General features: G+C 39.7%; 1 protein-coding gene across 1 annotated transcript in view; it reads right to left on the bottom strand.

Moving 5' to 3' along the window:
* LOC127455135 (tetratricopeptide repeat protein 27-like) overlaps positions 1–21,383 on the bottom strand; it is a 148,105-nt gene extending 126,722 nt beyond the window's left edge. Inside the window, exons 1-4 of the mRNA XM_051722749.1 lie at positions 21,118–21,383; positions 17,466–17,643; positions 11,934–12,063; positions 8,970–9,110 (exon numbers count right to left, since the gene is read on the bottom strand). Of these exons, the coding sequence (XP_051578709.1) occupies positions 8,970–9,110; positions 11,934–12,063; positions 17,466–17,643; positions 21,118–21,202 (534 nt within the window). The 5' untranslated portion in view covers positions 21,203–21,383. The remainder of the gene's footprint in view (positions 1–8,969; positions 9,111–11,933; positions 12,064–17,465; positions 17,644–21,117) is intronic.
* Between the last annotated feature and the right edge of the window lie 6,576 nt (positions 21,384–27,959).

Here is a 27,959-nt window from a genome sequence, read left to right on the forward strand (position 1 = left end):
CTACACATTTTTTGTGCTCATTCTTCCTATTAACTGGGTTTATTTCACAAAGTATTTTCTGTTATGTAATTTCGCCTCACAAATTTGTGAGGCAAAATTGAGCAATCCGATGGCAAAGTTGTCGTGGGGGCTCGTGTGCGTTCATGGACCTTTTGAGTTTAGAGGGATTGTCGCCGGTTGGCGCTGTCGTGCGCGGGGTTAATGCGCACGTTTTTCTTTTTTCTGTTTGTTTTGTTCCAGGGGATGTTCGGGGGTTGATTGTTTCACTAATGGGGAATGTGGTCTTCATAATTTTGTTTTTCACACACAATGTTTTTTTTTTATTATATCAAAATGTCAAATGTTAATATGAGTGTACTATCTCTCTCCACATGGAATGTGAATGGGTTGGGGCACCCCATAAAAAGAAGGAAGGTTATTACTTTTCTTAAACGTAAGAAATATGATAGTGTTTCTTCAAGAAACTCATCTCTCCCTGCAGGAAGCTGAAAAATTTGGGAAGATATGGGGTGGACATGTTTTCTTTAGTGTTGGCTCAAGTAAGAGCAAGGGAGTCATTATATTGGTAAATAAACATCTACTATTCAAATGTCTCAAACAGATTAAAGATAAATTAGGAAGAGTCATTATTGTTTTAGCTGAAATTCAAGGGCAAAGTCTGATTTTGGCTAATATTTACACACCTAACGTTGATGATCAAGGCTTTTTTATAACTCTTGAAGGGATGTTGCAAACCGCTGGCACCCCTCATGATATAATATTGGGAGGAGACTTTAATCTTTTGATGGACTCAGTCCTTGATCACAGTGAAGCAAAAGTGTGTAAGCCCCCTAGAGCAACACTGACGCTTCACAGGATGTGTAAAAATCTTGGTCTTTCGGATATTTGGAGACTTTTGAACCCGTCCGGTAGGGACTATACATTTTTTTCATCAGTCCATAAGATTTATTCTAGAATAGATTTTTTTTTTATATCCAAATCCCTCATTTCATCTGTTGTTGATTGCTCAATTGGTAACATTTTAGTCTCAGATCACGCCCTGGTGAGTTTAGAGGTGATGCCACATATAGAGAAAAAGAAATCATATAGTTGGCGCCTTAATGTATCCCTTTTACAAAATCCTGATTTCCAACAAATGTTAAAGACTGAAATCAATGTTTATATGGAGACCAACTGGTCCTCAGTATCCTCTATGGGCGTGGCTTGGGAGGCACTTAAAGCGGTTCTTAGGGGCCAGATCATACAGTATGCCTCATTCATCAAAAAATCCAAAGCACGAGAACTTGTGGAGTTGGAAGGAAATATTAAAAGTGCCGAGGCAGAACTGAAGCGCCAAATGTCATCTGATGGCCTCAGAGAATTAACCCGATTGAAATATAGATATAATACTATTTTGTCGCGGAAAGTGGAGTTTTGATTATTCAGGGCAAGACAGTCATACTTTGAGTCGGGGGACAAAGCAGGGAAGCTTTTGGCTAGATATATAAAGCAGAGAGAGTCTTTTTCTACTATTCCCTCAGTGAAATCTGCTGGTGGTGAAATATTTACCTCAGCCATTGATATTAATAATGCCTTTAAAGAATTCTATATTGATCTTTATAGTTCCACGTCTTCATCTACTGATGAAGATATTAGAAACTTTGTGGAACCATTAGATCTTCCCAAACTGACGACTGAGCAAAAAAACTCTCTTGATTCTGAGATAACCTTGGAGGAGCTTAACGAGGTAATTAAGTCCCTACCTACTAGCAAGGCTCCGGGGCCAGATGGTTTTGCCGCAGAATTTTTTAGATCCTATGCTACAGAATTGGCCCCACTTTTGTTAGAAGTTTATACTGAATCATTAAAGAAGGGAAAACTTCCTCCAACCATGACACAAGCCTGGATCAGTCTGATTCTTAAAAAGGACAAAGATCCAAGCGAGTGTAAAAGTTACCATCCAATCTCCCTGATCCAACTAGATGTAAAAATATTGTCAAAAATTTTGGCTAACCGATTAAGTAAGGTTATGACATCTCTTATACATATAGATCAGGTGGGATTTATTCGGGGACGTAGCTCTTCTGATAACATCAGGCGTCTCATCAATATCATGTGGTCAGTGACGAATGAACAATCTCCGGTCGCTGCCATCTCACTTGACGCCGAAAAGGCATTTGATATGGTAGAATGGGATTATTTTAAGATTTTGGAAATGTATGGATTCGGGAGTACATTTATTGGTTGGATTAAGTTACTTTATAAACACCCTGTAGCAGCGGTACAAACAAATGGATTAATTTCAGATTATTTTACTCTAGATAGGGGCACTCGACAGGGTTGCCCTCTTTCCCCGTTATTGTTCTGTCTTGCCCTGGAACCATTAGCAGCTGCAATAAGAAAGGAGGATGATTTTCCAGGGGTGACAGCGGGAGGTGTGGCGCATAAGCTTCTGCTTTACGCAGATGATATTTTATTATTTGTCTCTGAACCTACTAGATCTATGCCTTGCCTCCACAGAATTATTAATTCCTTTTCCAAGTTCTCAGGATACAAAGTCAATTGGTCTAAATCCAAAGCTTTGGCGCTGACAGCGTACTGCCCAGAAACGGCTTTCCAGCTGGGTGCCTTCCAGTGGCCCAAACAGGGCATTAAGTATTTGGGGATTTTATTCCCAGCAAATTTGTCTGATTTAGTTAGAGTTAATTTTGACCCTTTAATAAAAAGGTTTTCGAGCGATGTCAGCAGGTGGGCTTCATTACATTTATCGATGATTGGGAAGGTTAATGTTATTAAAATGAATTGTATTCCAAAATTAAACTACCTGCTTCAGTCTCTCCCTGTAGATGTCCCCCTCTCTTATTTCAAGCAATTTGATAGCATAGCGAAGTCCTTTATTTGGAATAGTAAGCGCCCCAGGTTAAATTTCAATAAGTTACATAGGCCAATTGACAGAGGAGGGCTAGGCCTACCCAAGATTTTTTTTTATTATTATGCATTCGGTCTTAGACATTTGGCTCATTGGTCACTTCCACCTGAGAGGGCCCCTCCCTGGTTTTGTATCGAAAAGGAAGTTCTTGCCCCTATCTCGCCACTGCATAGCCTTTCGATTAAACTAGCCGGAGAGGTTAAGTCGCATCCCGTTATTTTGCATTTGCACTCGATATGGACAAAAGTGTCCAGAGTGTTTAATTCTGATATTTATTTAAATGTTGCCTCGAGCATATGGCAGAACCCTAAACTATGTATTAAGTCCCCTTTTTGTTAGTCAGATTGGATTGTGAGGGGGGTTAATGCACTTGGTGACCTATATGAGGGTGGAGTATTGAGATCTTTTGAAAATTTGGTTCAACATTTTTGCATTCCCAGATCTCAGTTTTATAAGTATTTACAGCTTCGCCAACTACTCTGCACTATTTTTGGGAGTGGCACGCACCCCCCTAAGGCGCCAGGTGCTTTGGGAGAGGTGACTGCTGCTTTTGGAAAAGGCCATGAAGGATCAGTGTATTACTCCCTACTAATTCAGAGTCTGGAGGATGGAGCCTTGACTTCTCTCAAGAGAGTATGGGAAAAAGATTTGAATTTGGCATTGGAGGAGGGAGTGTGGATTAAGATTCTTAAAAATGTCAAGTCTGTATCTAGAGATGCAAGGGTTCGCCTTATGCAATTTAAGATTTTACATAGATTTTATTGGACCCCCTCTAGATTATATAGGCTTGGTCTTAAAGACACACCCACTTGCTGGCAATGCCAGTCAGAAGTTGGAGACACTACCCTTGTCTTTTGGGGGTGTGTTAAGATCCAGGAGTTTTGGTTGAGGGTTCAGAGGAATTTGTGCGACGTTTTGAACACTCAGGTTTTGCTTTGTCCCAGACTCTGTATTTTGGGTGATGGAGCGGTCATGCATTTAGGGGACAATCATATAAAAAACTGGGTTATGACCAGTCTCATGATCGGCAGGCAAGTAATTTTAAGGGGTTGGAAGTCAAATGGAGCACCCTCTTTTTCGGAGTGGTGTGTGGAAATGGGAGGGTAGCTGAATTTGAAGAGGCGGTAAGTAGAAGGCTGGGGTTGAGGGACTTATTTGCTAAAAAAATGGGGCAAATATTTAGTTTTTTGGGGGGAATCTCGGGGAGGGGATGTGGAGAGTGTAGTTTAATCATGTATGTTTATTATTTTATTTATTTGTGTGTATATATATATACACACATATATATACACACATATACATATATATATATATATTTTATTTTATGTAAGTGTACTTATATGTATCTGTGTATGTATGTATATGTGTGTGTGTGTGTGTGTATATATATATATATATATATATATATAATTTTTTTGGATTGTGTGTGTGTTATGTGGGACCACAGGGGTGTTCGTTAGGGGTCAGGATGGGATTGTATTAGTAGGGTTTAAATGTCAAATGTTGATTCATTATATATATGTGAGTTTTTTTCACTGTCATAGCACATGAATCAATAAAATGTTAATTACATAAAGTGGTCATGTAATGAGGAATCTACATTTTCCTTGATATTTTGAAATATAAGAGGTAATTGTACTATAAAAATATACTGTTAATTTCAGAACTCAAAACTTCCTCTCCAGTTCAAATAGATAATTTTTATTATCCTACAAAAACAACTTATTTTAAAATCAGCCCCATAGTAATGTAGGAATGGGGCTCATTTGAACAGTCTTCACAATATACGTAATTAAAGTGAATTCATAGAGAGCGACTTGTTACTGTAGTTTGCTTTTAACCAACAAAAAGATTAAAATGTAAGGTCCCCAGATGTTGTCTTGTTCCTTGGTATGGAAAAACTGCACCTCTGTATTGTCTTCTGAAGGATCCCAACATGAGGAATGAGGACAAATCTGTGTTCAGCACATTTCTCTAAGGATTCTATTGAGAAGCATTATGCTTCAAATATTGCAAAGAAACTTACATTGAAAGATGGAGCAGTGCCAACTACATCGACCTGACAGCAATGCTGGTGAGAAACGAATTTAATACTACAGTTTAATCTGTTTGTTTGATATGTAAGGAAATATAGAGTTAGCCATTTCGCAAAATAAACCATGATGAGGACTCAAACGCGGAGCGAGCTGTGCTTATTACATATTACCAAAGAATTAAACATTGTTTTGAGATTAAATAATTGTATTAGCGCAGAGCACAATGAAAGACAATGGTGAAGTATATGCTAGAAAGGCTGCACAACGGTCTTGCGTTGTATTTTAGCCACAACGAATGCGTTTGGATGCCCACTGTCCCATATTTAAGCGCCAATTTGATCGAGTAGGAATCAACCCCTTCCGGTGAACAATCCAGTACTTCCCAACATGGGTATCGTCCCTTATAACTCTCCCTAAAGCTGGATACAGATTTATTAAAGGGATATTTCAAACCCTCATTCCATCCCAGATATGTGACATTCTTTCTTCTGCAGAACACAAAGATTTTTAGAAGAATATTTCCACTCTGTTGGTTATACAATGCAAGTAAATGGTGACCAGAACTCCAAAAGCTCCAAAAAGGAGATAAAGTCAGAATAAGAGTAACCCATAAGACTCCAGTGGTTAAATCAACGTCTTCTGAAGCGATCCAGTTGGCTTTGAGTGAGAACAGACCAAAATATAACTCATTTTTCACTGTACATCTTGTCAGTGCCATCTCTGTGCATGATCATGATTTCAAGCTCGATTACCCTTCATAATGCTTGACTCGTGCACAGATCACTAGATGGTGCTGTAGGAAGTGTAATCAAGCTTGAAATAATGATCACCAAGGAGACAGCTGCCAAGATATACAGTGTAAAAGGAGTTATATTTTGAGTTTGTGTTCAGCAGGAAAAAAAAGTCATACACATCTGGGATGGCATGAGGTTGAGTAAATTATGAGATAATTTTTTTGGGTGAACTAGCCCTTAACATTCGCAGTGTGTGTTAGTCTGGACTATTTTCGCTGTTTATGCAGCATTATTTTATCATCCCTAAATAATTTCAGTCAAAACAACTGTTGAAATTTGATTGCATGTCTAACATAAACTGGGCCAAATAGCTATCAATTATTGCCTGGACTGAGTGCTTTTAGGTGATTTTGTCAGTTCCACATGTGTAATGGCAGGAGGCGTTTGCACAACAGTGGGTGCATCTTAAAGCAGAAGCGTTTCAGACAGAGGGCTAAAGACAGGGTAGAAAAAGTTAATGTCATACTACATTGACTGTTTTTGTGTAAAAAAACTTTAACATAAGTGAACCACAATGAACAAAAAAAAATATGATCTGACCCCTTTATATCTGTATGCTAGTGTATCTCCCTTTTAAATACCAGAATCTGAATTTCAGTGTGTGTGTGTGTGTGTGTGTGTGTGTGTAATTCTTGAACTAATGAAATAAATTTTGGAACATGAGACAGACATGTCTGACACGCTGTGTGTCTTCCTCAACTAATCGCAGCAGAAACATTTTAATCTCTGTGCTTGTAGTCGTTTGAGACAGGGAAATAATAAATAAACGCATTAGTAACGCCCGTCTTCCCACATAAATATTCACAGAAAGAGAGACGCACAGACAAGCATGAGGATTTTGCACAACACGTGTAATGACTTCATCATATATACAGTAATAACACCGTTTATTTTACCCAGTTTGTTTTACATTGTTATATTAAAATTGTAAAAGAAGTATTTTAAGTTGTACTGTACGAAAGAGAGTGAGCAAGAGAGAGCAAACACAATGAGTAATCATGATTTCTTTGTGTGTGTGTGTGTGTGTGTGTGCGCATGTGCATGAACAACCCTATTCCAACTGACAACATGAAACATGTTTTATTGTGTCAAACCTTGTGTCAAGAATTATAACTTCAGTCATGCTAAAGACAATATTCAGGGTTTCTGAGAAAGTCAGAAACATCTACCATGCAACTACAATAACAAATTAATCAATAGCTGGCATTATCAGTGGACTCCTGTGGAAGTGGGCCACATACGTAACTCCTGTGACTTTACAATTAGACAACTGATGTCCATACTGTGCCTGCCAGTGTAAGGCTAGCTAGGGTGTTACTTCACATGCAGTAATGAGCTATCAGGGGCTTTAAAACACAACAGAACCTTTATTTATGGCCAAACGTGGGGAATTTGCTTCAGCAGCTTGCGTGTGACATCAGCATGTTTAAATAAAGGGACAGCTTCCCTAAAGCAACCTGAGTTTTAGTGGCTAGCACAAATGGGACAACAGTGAAGCCACAGTGTTTATGGATCAGCACTCATGGGATTCGAACCTTTAACCATTTGGTTACGACCTTGTTACCCCTCCATTTTAGCTAACCAGAACAACCTTAACCATTGTAATAATATGTAGGCCTATTGCAAAAAAAACACTATACAAATACAATTAAATTAAACAGAACATCATTATGATCACCATTTCCTGTTATGTCATGAAATTAGTCTAAAAAAAGTTTGTTTCGGGGCCTCTGTAGCTCAGCGAGTAAAGACGCTGACTCACCCCTGGAGTCGCGAGTTCGAATCCAGGGTGTGCTGAGTGACTCCAGCCAGGTCTCCTAAGCAACCAAATTGGCCCGGTTGCTAGGGAGGGTAGAGTCACATGGGTAACCTCCTCATGGTCACTATAATGTGGTTCTCGCTCTCGGTGGGGCACTTGGTGTGTTGTGCATGGATGCCATAGAGAAGTGTGTGAAGCCTCCACACGCGCTATGTCTCCGCGGTAAAGCGCTCAACAAGCCATGTGATAAGATGCGTGGATTGACGTCTCAGACATGGAGGCAACTGAGATTTGTCCTCCGCCACCCGGATTGAGGCGAGTCACTATGCCACCACGAGGACTTTGAGCTCATTGGGAATTCCAAATTGGGGAGAATTTTTTTTTTTTATAGTAATAATAAAAAATAAGAGTTTGCTGCAGTCCCACAGAGCAAAGCATCAGAGATTCACAAAACATAATTTTTTTCACCTTGTTAAAATACTTTCCTATTCCATCTTAATGTGCAGAGTCAAGTATAAGTAATCCATTCTTGTAAACGTCTGAACTGTGGCGCTTTCAAAACGTTGTCTTATCTGTTTCAGCAGTCCAAAATATCAGCTTCTGCCTCAGCGAACAGTGTGAGTTTGTGGAGTGTTTGGAAACCTAACATTACATTTACAATCCCGTTTGGTGCCACTAATGGTGCAGAAATGACACATGGTTTTAAATGGTGAATGCAGGAATTTAAATTTACAGTAATGAATTTGGTAGACGCTTCTATCCGAAGTGACTTACAGTGCATTCAAAGTACACATTTATCAATTTGGGTATTCCCTGGAAATCAAATCCATGACCATGCACCATGCTCTTCCAGTTCAGTGACAAGCACAGAATGCTGTTTCCATATACACATGAATATGGATTAATCTGGGACTCTTGAGTAAACAAAAATTAAGCACACAACCAATCCATTCTAATGATCCAGTGCACTGTAAGTTATGGCTGAGGCCTTGACACAAACACACCAAGACAAAAAGGAAACCACAGTCATAAATTAAGTCCTATTTTCGACAGCCTTGTAATTATTCGTCATTTTCTGTCACAGTAATGCACACAAGAGCGTGGAGTAACAACCACAGAAATATGAGTAAGGAATTAGAAAATGAAAATTCTATCATTATTTACTCAACCTCATGTTGCTCCAAGCCCATATAATTTACTTTGTTAGGCAGAATTTTAGGCATGGAAAGCCTCAATGATCACTCACTTTCATAGAATAAAAAAAGATTAAAGTACACTGTCAATGAAGTTGTCAGTCCCAACATTCAGCATAACTTGTGTTCCCTGGAAAAAATTATAAGTGTTTTAAAACAACATGAGGGTGAGTAAATGATGCAAGAATTAAAAATGTTATGTGAACTTTACCTATCCCTGGGAAAACAGATGGTTCCTTATTACTGACACACACACACATGCAGAAAGCTGAATCTAACCTGAAGGGTCTCCAGTTTGGCTGTGCAGTTGACAAGTATGACTCTGGTCAGCAGCAGTAGAAGGGGGTTGGACACAAGGCTGTAGACGGACTCTCCGTCCAGCTGAAGACTGGACATCACAGCAGAGTTCAGAGCTGCAGGCTGCACACACAAGTGAGAGAGAGATTACTTGTTTATTCCAGTTTTGCACTATTGTTCTACTAAACTTTTCTTTATTTATAATTAATTAACTTATTTGTCACAATTTCTCATTGTATACAGCTACACTATAAATACTAAGTTACCACAAACTGTAAAAAAAAAAAAAAAAAAAAAGTAAAAAAAAAAAAGTTAGTTTACTCAAGCTTAATTTTTTATGATTCAAACACATTTGAATTAAGTTACCAGTACTCTCTAAACCCTAAAATTCTCATTAATAGAAATATTTAAGAAGTCCTATTTCAAATGTCACATTTTGGAATCATAACTCAAATATATGTTCCTTAAACTTTGGCTTTGAGTACTACTAACTCAAAATTATCATGTACAAAATTGAGGCAGTGTGGAATACCCACAAGCCCTTGCGCTTGAATAAATTATGTATGTTTGGTCAAAACGAGAACTTGCATAGAAAAATAAAAAATGTTATTTAAAACTGTATACAGTTTTCATTCTAATGACTATATATGTTTTGCTGTAGCTGGTTGATAGTTGTGATGTGTGTTGTCACCATTAGGGTGATTAGTGTTACCTCTGGTGAACTTGGAGTCTGTTAAATTTAAGCCATTCTTCTTTACTCAATTCTATTTTACAAAAGTGCAGATTTATGTGCACTAAGTAGTACTGAGGAAAATCCTAAATGTCAATTGGTAACCGAGATTCCAGTTATAATTTCCTTTATAATGTATTAGACGTGCTATAACTCAATTTAAATAATTAAAAACAATGATACTTTAATAACAGATGAGTTAAATCAAAGTCTTTCTCACTGTCGGCCATTTTTGGCTATTTCCAGTGATGACAGTGCAATTCCTATCTACCTGAATAGGAAAAAAACTATCTCAAATGCGGTTGGTTAAGACTGCGATCAAAGGACATACAGTATTTCAAATCAGCAATAAAATCTGACAACACTGGAATCATAAATTGTACTTTACCTCAGATTAAAAAAATTTAAAAAAAAAGACAAAAAAAAAAAAGCCTTTTATAGCTAATGCGTGTTCTCGAGTTGACTGATGTCTGTATCTAAAAGGGGATTAGCTCTTTTACCTGTAAGGCAGGGCTTACTTTCTATATCCGTTGACTGTTGGGCGTTCCATTTTCTCCCATTCATTTTAATAGAAGTAGCTAAATAGTCTTTGGTTAAGTTTACTTGTAGCTAATTAAGGTTACTTAAAAATAAGTTCAGTTTACTTGAGCCAAATATTTAAATTTACTTTAAAAAAAAAAAAGACTGCCTTAAAAAAATCTAACATCAACTTATAAAAAATATACAGCATTAGCTGCCACTGTCAGCAAAAATTCAACTAAATATATAAAGCATATTCTGAAGGTTTTACATATATATATATATATATAATGAGATTACATACTAACTTATAATTATTTTACAGGAATAACAATAACTACAGAAACTGGTATTTTGACAAAAACTATGGTTAACATGCTAACATTTTATAAGGGCATACAGTTCTTACAATAACAACCTAAAACCCCCAAATGCCCATCCACAGGCACACAATATTCAAGACTTAATCTTTCTCTATTTATCTGAAGATTGCATTTCTTTAGATGATAAAAATATCAGACTGCAACAAATTATCTTGATGCCTTTGTAATCTTCCGCACAGCTTCCTGTCCATCCATCTCTCTCCCACTTTCTCTCCATGTGCGTTGCTCTTGGTGTAATTTAGAGGACCTGTGCTCTCTAGGACAAAGCTGATAAATCAGCAGCTTTAGAAAGGTGTGAGACAGCAGAAAGTCTCTCACATACACACACAGTGTCTCTCCAGGGATCTACGTGGGCTCAGTGGGGCATTAGGGAGAAGAATCTCTTCACCTCTGCATAATTAGGACCCCTAAGAGGTTTCATTAGCAGCCCTACAGCCCTCTACATGCACTCATTATACAGAGCACTGGCCTGCCCGGGGTCGACATCTCCTTAAATTACATCCATCACACACACAAACATCCTACTCAATTTCACACAAGCATATAGTCTCATTCTCACTCTCTCGCACACACAAAACATTTACTGAATTTTAAAAATACTGCATAACCCAAGGGTTAAGACAAAGGATGCACACACAGACAAAAAGTGACCCCTTCAACCCTCAAAACACCTAGAACTCAACTAAATGATTGTCTAATTACAAATCCAGTCATCATCAAGGTAACATGAAAAAAAAAACTATACTGGTAGCACTTTATAATAACTTTCATTAAAGACCCTCAAACATGGAGTTGAGTTTTTCAGTCAATGCCTGTTAGCTTTGAGGCCATTTCTGTTTTAGTGTACAAATAGTTATTTAACTATGATAAGAATGACATCCAGTAAACCAAAAAGTACCATGGTATTACAATGTTGTTGTTTTATTTGTACCACAGTAATCCCATGGTATTCAACCGTGTAAGTACCTTGGAGTAGCATGTAAATTCCATAGTAAATGATTTGAGTAATTTTTCAAGTTCTGGTATACTTTATATCAAAGTATCATGGTGTTATCATCTGATTTAATCACTGTACCATGGTACTGCCACAATACTTTTTGTAAGGAGAAAATGAAAATCCATTACTTTTTCAGTATTGAAACGAATCTACACAAGTCCACATCTACAATTTGCGGGTTTCAGACAATTATTAATACATCTGGATCTGGTCAAGATGCAAGTAAAGACATATGAAACATAGAAGAACAGGTCATGTTTTATTCAGCACCTGAGCCTGGTTGTGTATGTGATCTCAGGTGAATCATGGTACCTTACCTGTGAGAAGGTCTGGAGAAAAGCCTCAGGCAGGAAATCAGAGACATTGAGCTCAACTGGCGGGCCGGTCCAATTACTCTGGGCGAAAAGGTTCAGACATGCCACAGCCAACCCCAGCAGAACAGTCTCTCTAAAACAGATGAAATTCTGGTTCAGACTCAAGCAAGTTTACAAGCTGATCTCAGTACAGCCTCTGGATTTGTAAGATAAAATTGGACTAGTCTTCAATGTGACATCTTGGACTCATAGAAACAGTACTATCTGGATTTACTGGCAAACACACAAAAGCTTCAGATGAAATCCAATCTCATTGTGTAATAAGGTATGCGAGCACACTTGTGCAGTTTTGTTTTTAATTTATTTTTTATATTGTCATACAGTTCTCTGTGAGCCAAAAATGCTTGTAAAAATCTGACAAGAAATGTGTGTCCTATAGGGTATATTTCTGCTTTAATGTGTTCAGAATGCTTCACTGGATACTGAAAATCCTTATGTATTGGGAGAGGCATTGTGGATTTCTCTGAAAATATAAAGAAAGGTTTGTTTTTAGTTTACCGCATTAAATAGTCAAATAATTAACATAAAAAAACAAGTGCAGCTAATCAGCTATATAAAAAAAATACTTGGATTAGACAAATTAAGAAAAAAATATTACAAAATGTATTTTTAGGGCTGTCCATGTACTGTTAATTTAAGAGAAAATACCATCCAGGAGAGCCAGAAACCTTGGGGTAGTGTTCGACGATCAGTTGAACTTAGACCACAACGCAAAGACAGCACGATCATGCAGATTTACACTGTACAACTTTAGAAAGATCAGACCTTTCCTATCTAAAGCATGCTTCACAACTCCTTTTCCAGGCACTTGTTCAATCGAGACTGGACTACAACAATGCTCTTCTGGTAGGACTTCCTGCATATAAAATCAAACCTCATGCCTTTCTTCATCTCACTGCACTGGCTGTCGAAGGTTACTTGCATCAAGTTCAAGGCATGGATTCTCATGTAAAGAACAGTCACTGGCCTTCCTAATACCATGATCATTGTTTTTTCCACACAATTTAAATAGGTCTTTTTTTTATACATGGAAATGTATAACTGCCTTTATATTTTAGGAAGGTGGTCCCTTGCAAAGGGATGATCATGACCTTGGCATTAAAAAGTTTGAAAACCTCTGCTCTAGATTACACCGCACACTGTGAAACAAACTCATAACGGTGCTCATGCAGTAAAATAGTAACACCTGATTAATGAGCAGAAAACACCAGAGGCTGACGACCACCAAAACATCAGGTATCTGTTTATTTTTTAGAAATTCTCCACACATTCATAGTTTAGGACTGCAAAACTCTGATGCAAATGTAAAGAATCAACTGGATGAAATAGCTGCTACCAACATGCCGACCAGAGATTGTAATTCTGCTCTATAGTCGAGTCAGTCTCCTGATGCCAGTGCATAAGGACATATTTACATCCCTCTCATGCACACACAGTTGCTCACATTCATGTTTCACTACGATTTACAACACGATGTATTCTCACAGGAGAAAGAAACCAGTGAAAGTCATGAATCTCATTGTGTAGTTTTCTCACCTTTAAAATAATACAGGATGGAGAAATGAGAACGTACAACAGTACAGAGATGGAGAGGGAGAAAAAGAAAAAGATTTAGAGGACAAAAAACATTATATACATCTCCCACATTCAATAGCGTACAATCATCAATCTACCTGCATCTAGTTCTCTCAACATAACATTACTCATTGTTAAAACATTACACTCATCTAGAACCACTTTCCCCCTCTCTAAGAGAGCTCACAATGAAAGGAGGTCTGTAGAAAAGTAAAAGGAGAGAAATTGGGATGGAGAAGAGGAGAGATAAGAAAAGAGGTATGGCAGAAGAGTGCAGCACAACACCACCTTCCCTCAACTCATTCTTTCTCTGGAGATAAAGTTAATAATTCATGGCTATAAGGGTGGGGAGGGTTTTGAAACCCTTAAGTATGGTTTTGTTCATTCTCTACACAATAAAAATCTCCAATGAGCTGCAGCAACCAACTGCTAAAACCCCTCAAGCAAGGCATCACTGTAACTTGTAATGAAGACAGCTTCCTTGACTATAACAAGTGTGCTCCAGTTTTGTTGTGTTTCACGCTCTCTACGTAAAGGAAATGTCAGGGTGTGACAAGGAGGAGGGCGGGGCCGGGCCGTGACTATGCACACCAGCCCCCAGTCGGGCTAATCAGCCGAGGAGAGGGATAAGTGCAGCAGGATGCGGCAGTTCGAGAGAGAGCCACACGCAGCTGCCGTGTGTGCGTTTGTGTTGTGTGTCTTTTTGTTTTATTAAATATTACTTTGATTGTTCGGCCGGTTTCCCCCGCCTCCTTTCCCATTTTTAACCTTGTTACATTGGTGCCGAAGCCCGGGAAGGAGGAGGGATGCGCTGTCGTGGAGTCTTCGCCACTGCCATCCGCCAAAAGGAGCAGCCGCGGCCATCCGCCTGGACGCGGAGGAACAGCTGCCAGTGGCTGCAGGGCTCCCTACCGGCTGCCAAAACGTGGAGGGGCGTTCCATCTGCCAAGGGTCGGAGGACTTGCTCCGGTCCACCTGGAAGGAGTGGCTGTCATCCGCCAGAGGGTGGAGGAGTGGTCGAGGACCAGGTGACGGAGTGTCTGGGAACCAGCGAGCAAGTTTTTTCTCTCTCTCTCTCAAACTGCCGCATCCCGCTGCACTTATCACTCTCCTCGGCTGATTAGCCCGATTGGGGGTTGGGCGTGCGTAGTCACGTCCCAGTTCTGCCCACCTCGTCACACAAGGTAACTCTAAGCACAAAGCATGGCCTCTCGTGGCTTATTAATTTTATTAAGAGCAGCAAAAGCAATATAAAAAGACAACAGCAGCGATCCAAAAATATTAACAAATAATAGTAATAAGTCAAAATAATAAATTCTTCCAAGTAATAGTTAAATTGATCAACTGTAGGCCGCTTACTGTTACCAAATGCATTAAAATAGAATTCAGTTGATGTGCAGAAAAATTTGCTATTGTACAACAGTTCCAAACATGGTTCATCCAATCATATTTTAGAGTCAGAAATATCTGTTTTATAATACTATATTAACAAACTCAGAGAAACAATACTTTTAATGACATGTGGAATGACAGACATGAGGATGTAAATTCTATTTATGAAATCTCCCAACAATACATTTTCCATAAAATGTTCCATTCACGATACAAATATGGTCCAAAAGAATCTCAGTGGAAGAAATCAACTAAACCCAGTTAAATCATTTAGAATCAAAATTAGAATGAGCTTTATTGCCAAGTGTTCTCACGTCCACAAGGAATTTATTTATTTATTTATTTGTGACAGGAGAAACAAGTGCACACAGAACATTACAGTGAGACACAGAATATAAAACACGGTAAGAATATAAATAGACATACAAATAGGACATATAAAATAGAATGGCGTATATACACGTGCAAGTGGTAATATGTGCAAGGTAGGGGTATGTACAGTTATTGAATTAAATATTAGTGAATTTACATATGTACATTAAATATTTATTTACATTACTGCACTATGGAGTCCAGAAGGCAGTCTAATTGTTCATGTGGAAAATGGCCTGAGGTTAAAAATTGTTATTGTGCTTGGAAGTCCTGGCGCTCAGTGCTCTGTAACAGTTCAAAGAGGGAGTGGGCAGGGTGTGTGGGGTCCAGAGTGATTCTACCTGCACGTTTCCTCACTCTGGAGAAGTACAGGGCTTGGAGGGTGGGCAGGGGGGCACCAATAATCTTCTCAAAAATCCTGACAGTCCATTGCAGTTTCCCTCTGTCTAATTTGGTGGCTGAACCAAATCAGACAGTTATAGATGTACAAAGGACAGACTCAATGATGGCCGAGTAGAACTGTGTCAGCAGCTCCTGTGGCAGGTTGAACTTCCTCAGCTGGCGAAAGAAGTATAACATCTGCTGAGCCTTCTTCACAATGGAGTCTATGTGGGTGTCCCACTTCAGGTCCTGAGAGATGGTAGAGCCCAGGAACCTGAATAACTCCACCGCTGTCACAGTGCTGGGGGGGTGGGGGTGCAGGTGGATTTTTTTAACCACTCTAATCTCCTTAGTCAGTGTGTTTCTGGCCTGGTTGTACAAGATTTTATCCCCACTTCTGCAAGCATCCTCTTTGGCTTGACAAAGCTGAGTTTTGCTGAAAACCATGGTTTATAATTACTGAATGATAAAAAAAAGTCCTTGTAGGGATGCACATATCCTCACAGAAACTGATATATGTTGTCATAGTATCAGTGAGCTCGTCCAGGTCTGTGGCTGCAGCTTCAAAAACACTCCAATCAGAGCATTCAAAGCAGGCTTGTAGTTCCAGCTCTGCTTCATTGGTCCATCTCTTAACAGTCTTAACTACATGTTTAGCTGATTTTAGTTTCTGCTTGTAGATCGGGAGAAGATGAACCAGACAGCGATCAGAGAGTCCTAAATCTGCACGTGGGACAGACCAATATGCATCCTTTAAAGTGGTGTAGCAGTGGTCCAGTATATTTCTGTCTTTAGTGGGACATGTGATGTGTTGTTTGTATTTGGGCAGTTCATGTGTGAGGTTTGCTTTGTTAAAATCCCCCCATAATAAGTGAGTCCGGGTGTGAATACTCTGTGTCTGTGATGTAATCAGCCAGCTGTTGCAGCGCTGCGTTCACGCATACTTGTGGCGGGATGTAAACACTCACCAGAGTGAATGAGGAAATCTCCCTCGGCGAGTTGAAAGGATTACGGTTGACAAAGAGCGCTTCTAAATTAGGACAGCACATCTGCAATGCCGTTACATCTGTACACCAACTTTCATTGATGTAAACAGCTGGAAGCCTGGCAGATGAAATGTGCTATCCGGAATGGCTTCATTCAGCCAGGTTTCCGTAAAACTCAGAGCAGTGGATTCATAGCCGATTATAGGAGACAAATACAACCATTAATCACAATAATTAAGACATTTCAGTCTGCACAACAGAAATCATTTAAATAGATATTTAAAAGTAAATGTACTACAATAAAACCAAATCTTCCTGATGTAATTGGCACAATGACTAACTATAATTGAGGACATCTTTAAACAGTAGTTTAACTCACATAAATAGTATTATGAACAGAGTTCTGTTATTATATTGATTTTTACTTACATTTTTACATGAATTTGTCTTCATTTGCATTTATATTCTAATGAATTTGATTAAATCATTTTCTTAATTAAATCACCCAAAAATTAGCCTGCAGCATTTGGGAATGCAAAATAAATGTAAAAACGAATACATGCAAATACTTAATAAACATCAAATAATTCCAGCGAAACACCACTGCAGATAAAAGGCAAACAGATTTTTTCTTATTTATTATTTCACATAGTAATTACATTTTGCTGGGTCTATGAGCTTTAATAGTACAGAACATCACAGCTAAACATTCTGTATACAAGTACAATCCAAAGAGAGATCAAAGAAAATTCCCATCCAAAGTCCTCACCTATCACTCCTCTGGTCTTCTGTGGCACTGCTCAGGTAAGAGAGCACCAGGCTCTCCAAACAGGCCTGGATGCTGTCACCCTCTTCAGGAACATCTCTCAGCAGCCGCTGCACAGCAGAGCTGAAGAGCACAGCCTCAAAATCTCCTTCAGACACCAACTGCAGCAGCACCCCTCCATCTGAACACAAACACAAGATCAGACTGGCTGAACATACACTCAGACACAATATGTTTGTTCCCATAAGTTCACATTTTTAGAATAAATGTATGATGTGCGAGTGCCTTCAACAGAGAAACATAATTCTCACCTAATTTTTATATTTTAAAATTGAAGAAAGAGCAGGTTCGTTTGGAAGATTCATGCACAACACAGCATTTAGTTTTTTAGTTGTATTTTGTTTAAATTTATGTTTAAGTTTAACCGCTGTCAGCTCTCTCCATTGAGTTCATTCATTCAAAACCAAACTTTGTTTTTGTGTCAGAAAATATGACTCGGGTCAAATTAAGCCACAACCACATTAATACATTTTAGTTTGAAAACTAAATTTTAGTTTCTTAATGCATCGTTTTTCAAAGTATGCGATTATGGAGAGCGTTTTCAAAACAATCCATTTTCGGTGGAGGAAAACGCTGTTTTAGTGAGGATGAGAGGTGTAAACAAAACAAAACTGATGTATTGTCAACCAAAAACATTAGTGCAGAAGTGGCCTTATAACTTATTTCAAAGGATAGATCTATATTTAAGGAGACACTGCCCTCTTAAATAGCTTCAAAAGCTAACTTGACAGTAGTTTAACTACTTTAAATGTTAAGTAGCTTGTAGCCTTGCAAACTACAGTATTAAAGTAGCTTCCCCAACACCAAGAACACAACAAAATTACTATTTTATCACAATTATTATTACAATTAACTCTTTATTTGAAGCAAATTTGCAGCAACATTCACCAGAAGATTGCCCGAACCCTATATTTTATTTTTTGTAAGGGTCTGTGCTGAGGTCTCCCAAAACACTCCACTGCACATTAGAGGTCGACCGATATCATTTTACAGATGAAACTGTGCCGATAGTTTCTTTTTTTTTATTCCTCCATGGCCGTCGTTGGACGGTTTTTTGATTGGATCTCCTTGGTTTTACAGTATAACAGTGCCCTTTAGAGGTTTGTTATGTCACGTGACTAGGTTATGCAGAGAGACGGACACTTCAGAAGCAGATTTAAAACACTGACAGAGAAAAGCCAAGGTATGTATATAGAACACATTATTATTACAGATAGTCAAGGTATAATAAAGAAATAATATAAGACAACCAAAATTTAATAGTAGGAGGTTTAATAATTCATTTTTAACTAATTGCTGCACTGAAGAACTGCATTGCCGACAAGATGGAGAGGATGCTAACATTAGCTTTTTGTATGGTTAGAACAATTTTACAAAGAGAAGGATGGAAACTGCTTACCTTTCATCGTAATTCACCGTTTTCAATAATATTAATAAAAAATATTTTGAATTTGTGCATATCTGATGAGTTTATTTCCAATTTGTTACAGTCAGATTATGAGTGCTCCGAAGAGGTTTTGTTGCTAAGTAGATAAATAAGTTAATAATCAGTAGTAAATCATAATTTCATGTTAATGCCAACTTTGTGAAAATACTGCCTGAGTTTGTGCTTTTGCTCAGCTTATCGCTTGCTTAAAGACAAAACGCGACAAAACTTTATTTTGTTAAAAAGTTCAGCACTATTTTACATTGAGTGGAAAGTTTTCATTTACACTATGGATTTGAAAAACTATCCTCCGATTACAAGGCCCGTTTTCCCACCTAACTGGTATCGTAAACCCACTATCGGTCGAAATCTACTGCACATTACTTGACCCTAAAAACACATTACAAATGTAACAATGGGTTAAAAGCAAATACTTATTTAGCCTTGCTATGCCTGACAATAATGAAATCATGAGGGAATTATACACGGAGAGCTACAATGAATTAAAGGAATTCTTATTTTAGAGAATAAATCACATTTCAGATTAGATCTTGAATTAGTTGCATCACTTTGCAGATACAAAAGAGTGCCACCTCTGATGCAAGTGAAGAGAGCTGCACTATTTCTAGAAGAACACTTTGTTTCCAGAAAGCACTCAGTCGCCGATCTCTTCTGAGAAGAAAGTGGCATGAAGAAATGTGACTGAATGGGGACGGACAGAAATAGCTTTACTTAAGATCAGATTGACACATCTCAGACACTACCATGTTAATTACACATGAATCACTTCTGAGCTTAATGTTCATGAGAGCAAGGGGTAGCTGTAGAGACAGCAAGAGAGATCTGAGGATGCAAGGGGGAGGATTGCAATATGCAATATAGTGTGTATATAAATGCACAATTACAATATACAGATGTACAGCTGTTTGTCATGCCACTAACAGCACATTAGAGTGACATGAACAATGCATTAAATAAGAGGCATGCAATCTAGCATTATAAAAACTAGGAAGCCAGTGCACTTTGCTTGGTTAATTCTCTTTGCTTTAATGTTTAACAGTATGTCCTGCAGCTATGATCGTCCAACGAACCGTCCGGACGCGCCTGTAACGTCCTTGCGTTGAAAAATAGTTAGACGGAACGCTCGAAATGGAAGAGAATGCAGGAGTCTCAAGCAGTTGAACTTGACACGCCGTCTTTAAAAACGCAACAGCAAAACAATCTGACGCATGTGTACAATGACCACAATTAAAATTGCGCAGACGTCCCGTCTGAACACGTCCTGTTTGAACGCCCACTGGAAACCTCAAAAAGTGCAAGGTGGTGAAACTGTCCTAAACACCCAATAATGTATGAACGCAGAGTGGACATGTGCAAGGGGCCGTTCACCCCGAACACGTTTTTTCATCCGTCTGCGCTGCTTTTCGATCGTTTATGTAAACATGTGCTAAACGGACGTCTTTGAACGTTGCGCTGCATCTCGCTGTTTTTCCAGCGTTTCGTGAAGGAGCGGCGCGTTTTTAGACGCCGTTTCAAGTTAAAAAGAACTTAAGCTGTCAAAAACGCGTTTCGAGAGACCTGCCTTCTGCTCTATTCGTCTAGCATTTTAGCGCAGGAACAAGTTCGATCAGAACGGCCCCTAACAACGCTTCTTCACACAAACACTTGCTTACCTGTATATCAACAGAATACACACGCGTCTCGTGAGCTGCCGCTGTCCTCCGATGCGTTAAAGCTGACCACATCGGCCTCTGATAAATACAGAAATACAGCAGTCATGCTGTCAGAACGATGTCAAAAGCCGCTCGGTTCAGTCAGCGGGTATTAACGTCCACCGGGACGTTGTCTGATTGTTCAGTGGGTCGGTGCGGCGTATTTAAACCACGTGAGTGTGGAACTGTTGAGATCAGAGGTATCCAGCAAACACTGACCAAGATCCAACGCGCAATATATTCAGACCAGCAACCGAGCCGAGTAAATACAGTTCAAGACAGATCATTAACAGTCGTTGGATGCAACCATCACACCTCAGCTAATATTATCTTAACCATCTTATACCTTCAGTATTGTAAAAGCATTGCAACTCAAATTTCCAACCAAAGAGCTCTAACGCACGCCTCAGCTCAAAGACCTTGCCGTGTGTCGGCTCCGGTGTTTCTCGTCTCTAACCTGTGGTGCTGAAGCCGCTCTGTTTCCAGTCCGGACTCAGTCCGCCCAGAACTGCCGCCTCCAGCTCGAGCATCATCATCATCATCAACCCTTAGTAAAGAAGAAAAACACGCGTCACGTCGCTCAAATGCGGCTCCAGTTGTGAGTGTGAAATGTGAAGGGCTTGTGTGCTCCGCTGTGATACCGGCTACCGTTCACTGCTCGCTGTAGTAGGTTTGATTTCTGCCCATGTGCTGTAAGATTCATCAGTGAGCGGCCATGACAGAAGAGCGCTGCATTATGGGTAACTTAATGAGGCAGCACAGGGAGTGTCGAGATCTGACCAGACGCGCAGATTAACGCAAAATACGATTGAAATAAAAGCAAAACTGAAATAAAAAAAATATAAGCCAAATCTAACTGAGTTTAAAACAACTGCTTTAAAATAAAAAATAAAAAGAACTGTCATCATACTATTCATTACCTCTTATGTAAATTAACCGGTTAAGATAAATGGTAATATATTTTCTAAAGCAATGTGTTACAAATAGCACGTCATATAATTAAATGACCTTTTGGAAGAAAGAAATAAAGCAATTAGCTACTCAATACCTGAGGTAGTTTTTAAATAAATAAGTAATCATTTCTATTTAATGTACATGCTGACAAGATACGAATGAAAACCTCTCACTTCCCCATACATTTGGACACAGGGCTACACATTGCACTTGATGGGCAAAAGTAAGCATGACTCCAAAGATGGCACTTTTACTACCAGTAGGGTTGGGTGATACCACATATTTACTTTTCCATCTGGTACCAATAATATAAAGTACAATATCGTATTAAATCGCCTTTTGTGTGTGTGTGTGTGTGTGTGTGTGTGTGTGTGTGTGTGTGCTTTTTCTTTAGATGTAATGGGTCATTTAAAATATTACTTTAGTTATAAAACGTTAATATTATTTGTTTTTACATTTATGAGCATTAACAGAAAATTATTAGACTTATGTTGTGTTTACCCTTACAAAAATTATCCATGGTTTTACTACAGTAACCATAGTTTAACCATGGTATTTAGTTAAACCATAGTTACCACAAAATTAAACATGGTTACTACTACAATCTTACTGTAGTAAAACCATGGTTTCAACCAAAAAATAAAAATAAAAACATGGTTACTACAGCCATGTTTACTACAGTCATGGTTAATACAATATTACTTTAGTAAAGCCACGGTTAATTTGAGTTATTTATTTATTTATTATTAACAACAATTACATAACATTATCAAAGTTCTAACAAGTTTAAATAAACTTGTAACAAATATCACACAACCTCTGTATAATAAATGTGACCTTTACATATATTATTTAGTGTGAATTTACTCCAGAAGCAGTTTCCCTGTTGTTCTCTCATTACCTTAGCAAGGCACTGTTCCCTCTTGTTTGAACGAGTGTTGTGATGGTACAAGCACTTCTGCATAACATGCATTTATGTTATGTAAGGAGCACTGTAAAAACACTGAGTTAAAATATTACAACTCTAATGTGGCATTAACGATAAATGTGCAAACTGCTTAAAAAGTGGAATATAAATAATTCTGTGCTTACCTTTTAACAGCTTCCTCAGACAGTTGGCTGTTACTCACTTCAAATGATGCGCAAAACTGCGATTTTTCTTAAATCAAATCACTTTTTTGTCACACAACCATATACACAAGTGCAATAGTGTGTGAAATTCTTGGGTGCAGTTCTGAGCAACATAGCAGTCATGACAGTGATGAGACATAGATGAGACATATACCAATTTACAATAAACATCAGATTTACACAACACAATTTACATATCTAATATACACATAATTATACACCACACAATATACAAATAATAATATACAATGTACAGTATACAATACACACAATATAGAATACACATTATACAATGACAAATTGTATATATAGTATATATAAAATGTACAGTAGGTTGTATTGTACTGTATTGACATTCAGGCTGTCGGTTGATAGTCAGTTGCCAGTGTGTTGTTAAGAGAGAATATGATTTATGACAGTCCAGTGTGAGATAATAAGATTAATAAAGTGCAGTGCTGATGTATATTGATCGTGAGAGATCAAGAGTTCAAAAGTCTGATTGCTTTGGGGAAGAAGCTGTCATGAAGTCGGCTGGTGCGGGTCCTGATGCTGCGATACCTGATGGTAGCAGTGAGAGCAGCCCATGGCTCGGGTGGCTGGAGTCTCTGATGATCCTCCAAGCTTTTTTCACATACCGCCTGGTATATATGTCCTGGAGGGAGGGAAGCTCACCTCCGATGATGTCCTTTGCAGGGCTTTGCGGTTGTGGGCGGTGCTATTGCCGTACCAGGCGGAGATGCAGCCAGTCAGGATGCTCTCTACAGTGCTGGTGTAGAACCGTGTGAAGATGTGGCGGTTCTTTCCAAAATTCCTCAGCCGTCTCAGGAAGAAGAGGCGCTGATGAGCCTTCTTCACAATGGCCTCAGTGTGGACAGACCATGTGAGTTCCTCAATGATGTGGACACCCAGGAACTTGAAGCTGCTGACTCTCTCCACTGGTGCTCCATTGATGGTGATGGGGCTGTGTTCTCTTTCTCTTCTCCTGAAGTCCACCACAAGCTCCTTTTTCTTGCTGACGTTGAGGGAGAGGTTGTGCTCCTGACACCAGCATGTCAGAGTGTGCACCTCCTCTCTGTAGGCAATGTTTCATCATTGTCATTGATCAGACCTACCACCGTCGTATCATCAGCAAACTTAATAATGGCATTGGAGCTATGTGTGTACAGGGAATACAGGAGAGGGCTGAGAACACAGCCCTCTGGGGCTCCAGTGTTGAGGGTCAGTGATGAGGAGATGTTACTGCCCATTCTAACCACCTGGTGTCTGCTTGACGGGAAGTCCAGGATCCAGCTGCACAGCGAGCTGTTTAAGCCCAGAGCTCGGAGTTTCACATCAAGCTTGGAGGGCACTATGGTGTTGAATGCTGAGCTGTAGTCTACAAACAGCATTCTCTCATAAGTGAGAACCCAACTGCAATGGGTCCAGTGAGGGAGGCAACACAGAGCAGATGTAATCTCTGATTAGTCTCTCAAAACCTTTGCTGATGATGGGGGTCAGAGCAACAGGACGCTAGTCATTTAAGCAAGTGATTTTGGATTGCTTTGGTACAGGCACAATGGTGGACGTTTTGAAGCATGTGGGGACCACAGACAAGGAGAGGGAAAGGTTGAAAATGTCCGTAAAAACACCAGCCAGTTGGTTCGCGCACGCTCTGATGACGTGGCCCGGAATGCCGACTGGACCCGCGGCTTTACAGATATTCACCCAGAAGGATTGGGTTACATCCGCTACAGAGACGGAGAGTGAACTAACCTCTGTAGCTTCGGCCGCGAGAGCTCTCTCCGCGAGGGCGGTGTTATTTCCCTCGAAACGAGCATAAAAAGTATTTAGCTCATCCGGGAGAGAGGCAGCGGTGTTCACGGCTGAGTTTTTATTCCCTTTGAAGTCCGTGATGATATTAATTCCCTGCCACATGTTTCTTGAGTTGGTGGTGTTAAACTGTCCTTCAATCTTGTTCCTTTACTGGCGTTTTGCTGCTCTGATAGTTTTGCGGAGGGCAAAACTGGCGTGTTTATGCTCCTCCGCATTCCGGGAATTAAAAGCGGAGGTCCGCACATCAAGTTCCATGCGAACATCGCTATTAATCCAAGGTTTCTGGTTGGGGTAGATCCGTATTGTTTTGGTCGGAAAAACATCCTCTGCGCACTTTCTGATGAAACACGTTACACTATCAGCTTAAAGCTTGATATCGTCATCAGAGGTGGACCAGAACATCTCCCAGTCTGTGTGATTAAAACAGTCTTGTAGCGTAGAATCTGATTGGTCCGACCAGCACTGGATCGTTCTGAGGGTGGGTGCTTCCTGTTTCGGTTTCTGCCTGTAAGTGGGCAGAAGCAGAACGGAAGAGTGGTCCGATTTTCCAGATGGTGGGCAGGGGAGGGATTTGTAGCCATCCCAGAAGGGAGAGTAGCAATGGTCCAAAACCTGGTCCCCTCGTGTGTTGAAACTTGTGTGTTGGTAGTATTTCGGTGCTATTGACTTGAAGTTGTCTTTGTTAAAGTCCCCGGTCACAATGAACACAGCCTCAGGGTGCGCGGTTTCCTGCTTGCTTATACTCCCATACAGTTCCTTGAGTGCCCGGTCTGTGTCAGCTTGTGGCGGGATGTACACAGCTGTGATAATAAATGCTGTGAATTCCTTCGGTAGCCAGAATGATCGACACAGAAGCATGAGAAATTCCAGATCAGGAGAGCAGAAAGACTTGATAGAATGTACATTCCTCTGATCACACCAAGATTTGTTGATCATAAAACATACACCTCCACCTCTGCTTTTACCTGAGAGGTCTTTCGCTCTGTCCGCTCAATGCACAAAGAACCCCGTGGGTTCGATGGCTGAGTCTGGAATCTCCGCAGACATCCAAGTTTCTGTAAGGCAGATAATGCAGCAGTCCCTCATCTCTCGTTGGAAAGAGATCCGCGCTCTCAGCTCGCAGAGCTTGTTGTCCAGAGACTGTGGGGGTCGATTTGCACGACGTCTTACTCTGATGAGAACGCCAGCTCTATTTCCCCTTTTCCTTCTGCGTTTCCGCGGCCAGACTGCCCAGACAAAGGGTTCCACTGGCGTGTTTGTAAACAGCGGGTCGGCATTGAGGAATTTTGAAGTCCGGTTTACGGTGTGAAATTGCAGAACCAATGTCCAAAATAGTTTGTCTGTCGTAGACAATAAGACAGACAACATCCAAGACAAAAAAACATAAGAATTGTAAACAAAACAAACCAAAAACTACAATGTTGTGTCGGAGCTCGCAACACAGCAGCCATACTCGGCACCATCTTGAGTCAACTAGTAAACAATATACCAACACTTTTTAATGTAAAAGAATCAAAGACATTTCTTTAAATAAAAAAAGTGACAGTGTAATATTTAGTTAATTTTATTACAACTAATGTAATGTTACTTGTAAAAGTTCCCCAACACCAAAAAAACTCCAAGTAGGTATTGCTGCGGCCTGGAAATCTCCAAATGGGGCCGGATACTCTAAAAAGGGCAGGGAAAATCTACAAAGGGGTGGGGTTACTCCAAAAGGGGATTGGGCCCACTACAAAAGGGAGCGGCACTTCCACCCACGGTTAGGGTAAGGGTAAAGGCCCGGGTATACTTTGTTTCTTTGCATTCTGGATTGGATTGCGCCCGGCCAACCTTGCTGCCTTTTTAAAGTATATTTTTCTGACAGTTAATGAATATGAATGTGTTCAATGCATGCCCACTACAACTGCTTTGTGAAACTGTTTTAGTACAGTCAATAGCCGGCACATGCTCCGACATTGCGCACAGTCGAGGACCGCTTCCGGGGGGGTCAAGAAAATCTGGGCCATGTGTGGTGGCTAGATAAAGGGAGAAGAACAACTATAAATCATATTAAACAAATATGTATAACTGAAATATTAAAAAAGGGAATGTGCTCAAATTTAAATAGTTCTTTAATAAACAGTGTCTATCAATGATAATACATTTGTCTATACTCAGCTTTGAACGATCAGTCCATCATTGATTGCTTTTGCTTTAAGAGTGTTCACCTGACGGAGGAGGGGGCGCGCTGCTCAAATAATACAGAGACTCCAATGTTGAAGCAGCAGCTCCATGTCTTCTGTTTTATTTCACATCAAATTCTCCCCTCATCAGGTGGTGATTGCTACATTTTGGAGGCCCCAACGAGGATGAATGCAGTGAAGGTCGGCATCCATAGTTGATGATCTACTTCCAGTGTCATTCACCCTACATTCCGGCTTAGGAGAACAGCAGAGTGAGAGCAACTGACGTTCACGTTGAGTTTGGAGGGACAGTGCGTGCTATCTGAGGTTGATCGCTGATACCCGGAGCGTTGCCATCTTCCAGCCAGCTAAGGACATTTATCTTCATCACACTGCGCATACTGTATCCAAGTCTGAGTGAAAAATGGTCAGTTAGCAGATTTGAAGCTTGATGTAATTGAAGCATTGTATACACTGTCAAAGGAAAATCTTGCAAAATTGTGAGTTTTTGAAAATGTCAAAGAGTGAAAATGTTACTGGCAAAAGCCGCTCATTTGTTATTTCTACTGTTGTGAGACACATTGAGAGAGAGGAATTAGAGTTTGAAGATAAGGGAATGTCAGAACTTTTGTGGTTGAAAAACAAAATTTGTGAACTTAAATAGGGTGATGAAAGTGTTGTAGGGCAACAAACAGCACAGGTACCCCGAGAGGTGATTGTAGACTGAATACAAGTCACAGAGCAGGATAAGCTGCAAAAGGAAATCGACACATTACAGTTAGGCTTACAGAGATTGATGGAGCGAAAACAAAATAGTGTAGTGAGCATACAACACAATGTTAGCACACGTCACAACCCAAACACACACCAGAACTCACCTGCCCAGCAAGACATCAGTCAACATTGGCAGTCAGCACAGGCAAGAACAGTTATGCAATGGAACGGAGAATTCAAAATCTCAGGTCAGATAGGTGAACCGGGACAAAAAGATAAACTCACCTTTTCTAGTCTCGCCCACCAAATTGAACATGGACTGAGCAAAGGATTCCTTGAGTTTGAGATTGTCGATGCTGTCATATGAGCAATTGCACCAGGTCTATCTAGAGGGAAGGGCAAATCTTACCTTGCCCAGGTTAAGATGAATACTCAGAGCTCATTTCCAAGAAAACTGAGCTGTATAAACAACTAACGTCTGAAGTGCAAAGTAGCAAAGAGACCCCACGAAGTTTCCTTATTCGCT

The sequence above is a fragment of the Myxocyprinus asiaticus genome, chromosome 17 (assembly GCF_019703515.2).
Source record: "Myxocyprinus asiaticus isolate MX2 ecotype Aquarium Trade chromosome 17, UBuf_Myxa_2, whole genome shotgun sequence".
Taxonomy (NCBI): domain Eukaryota; kingdom Metazoa; phylum Chordata; class Actinopteri; order Cypriniformes; family Catostomidae; genus Myxocyprinus; species Myxocyprinus asiaticus.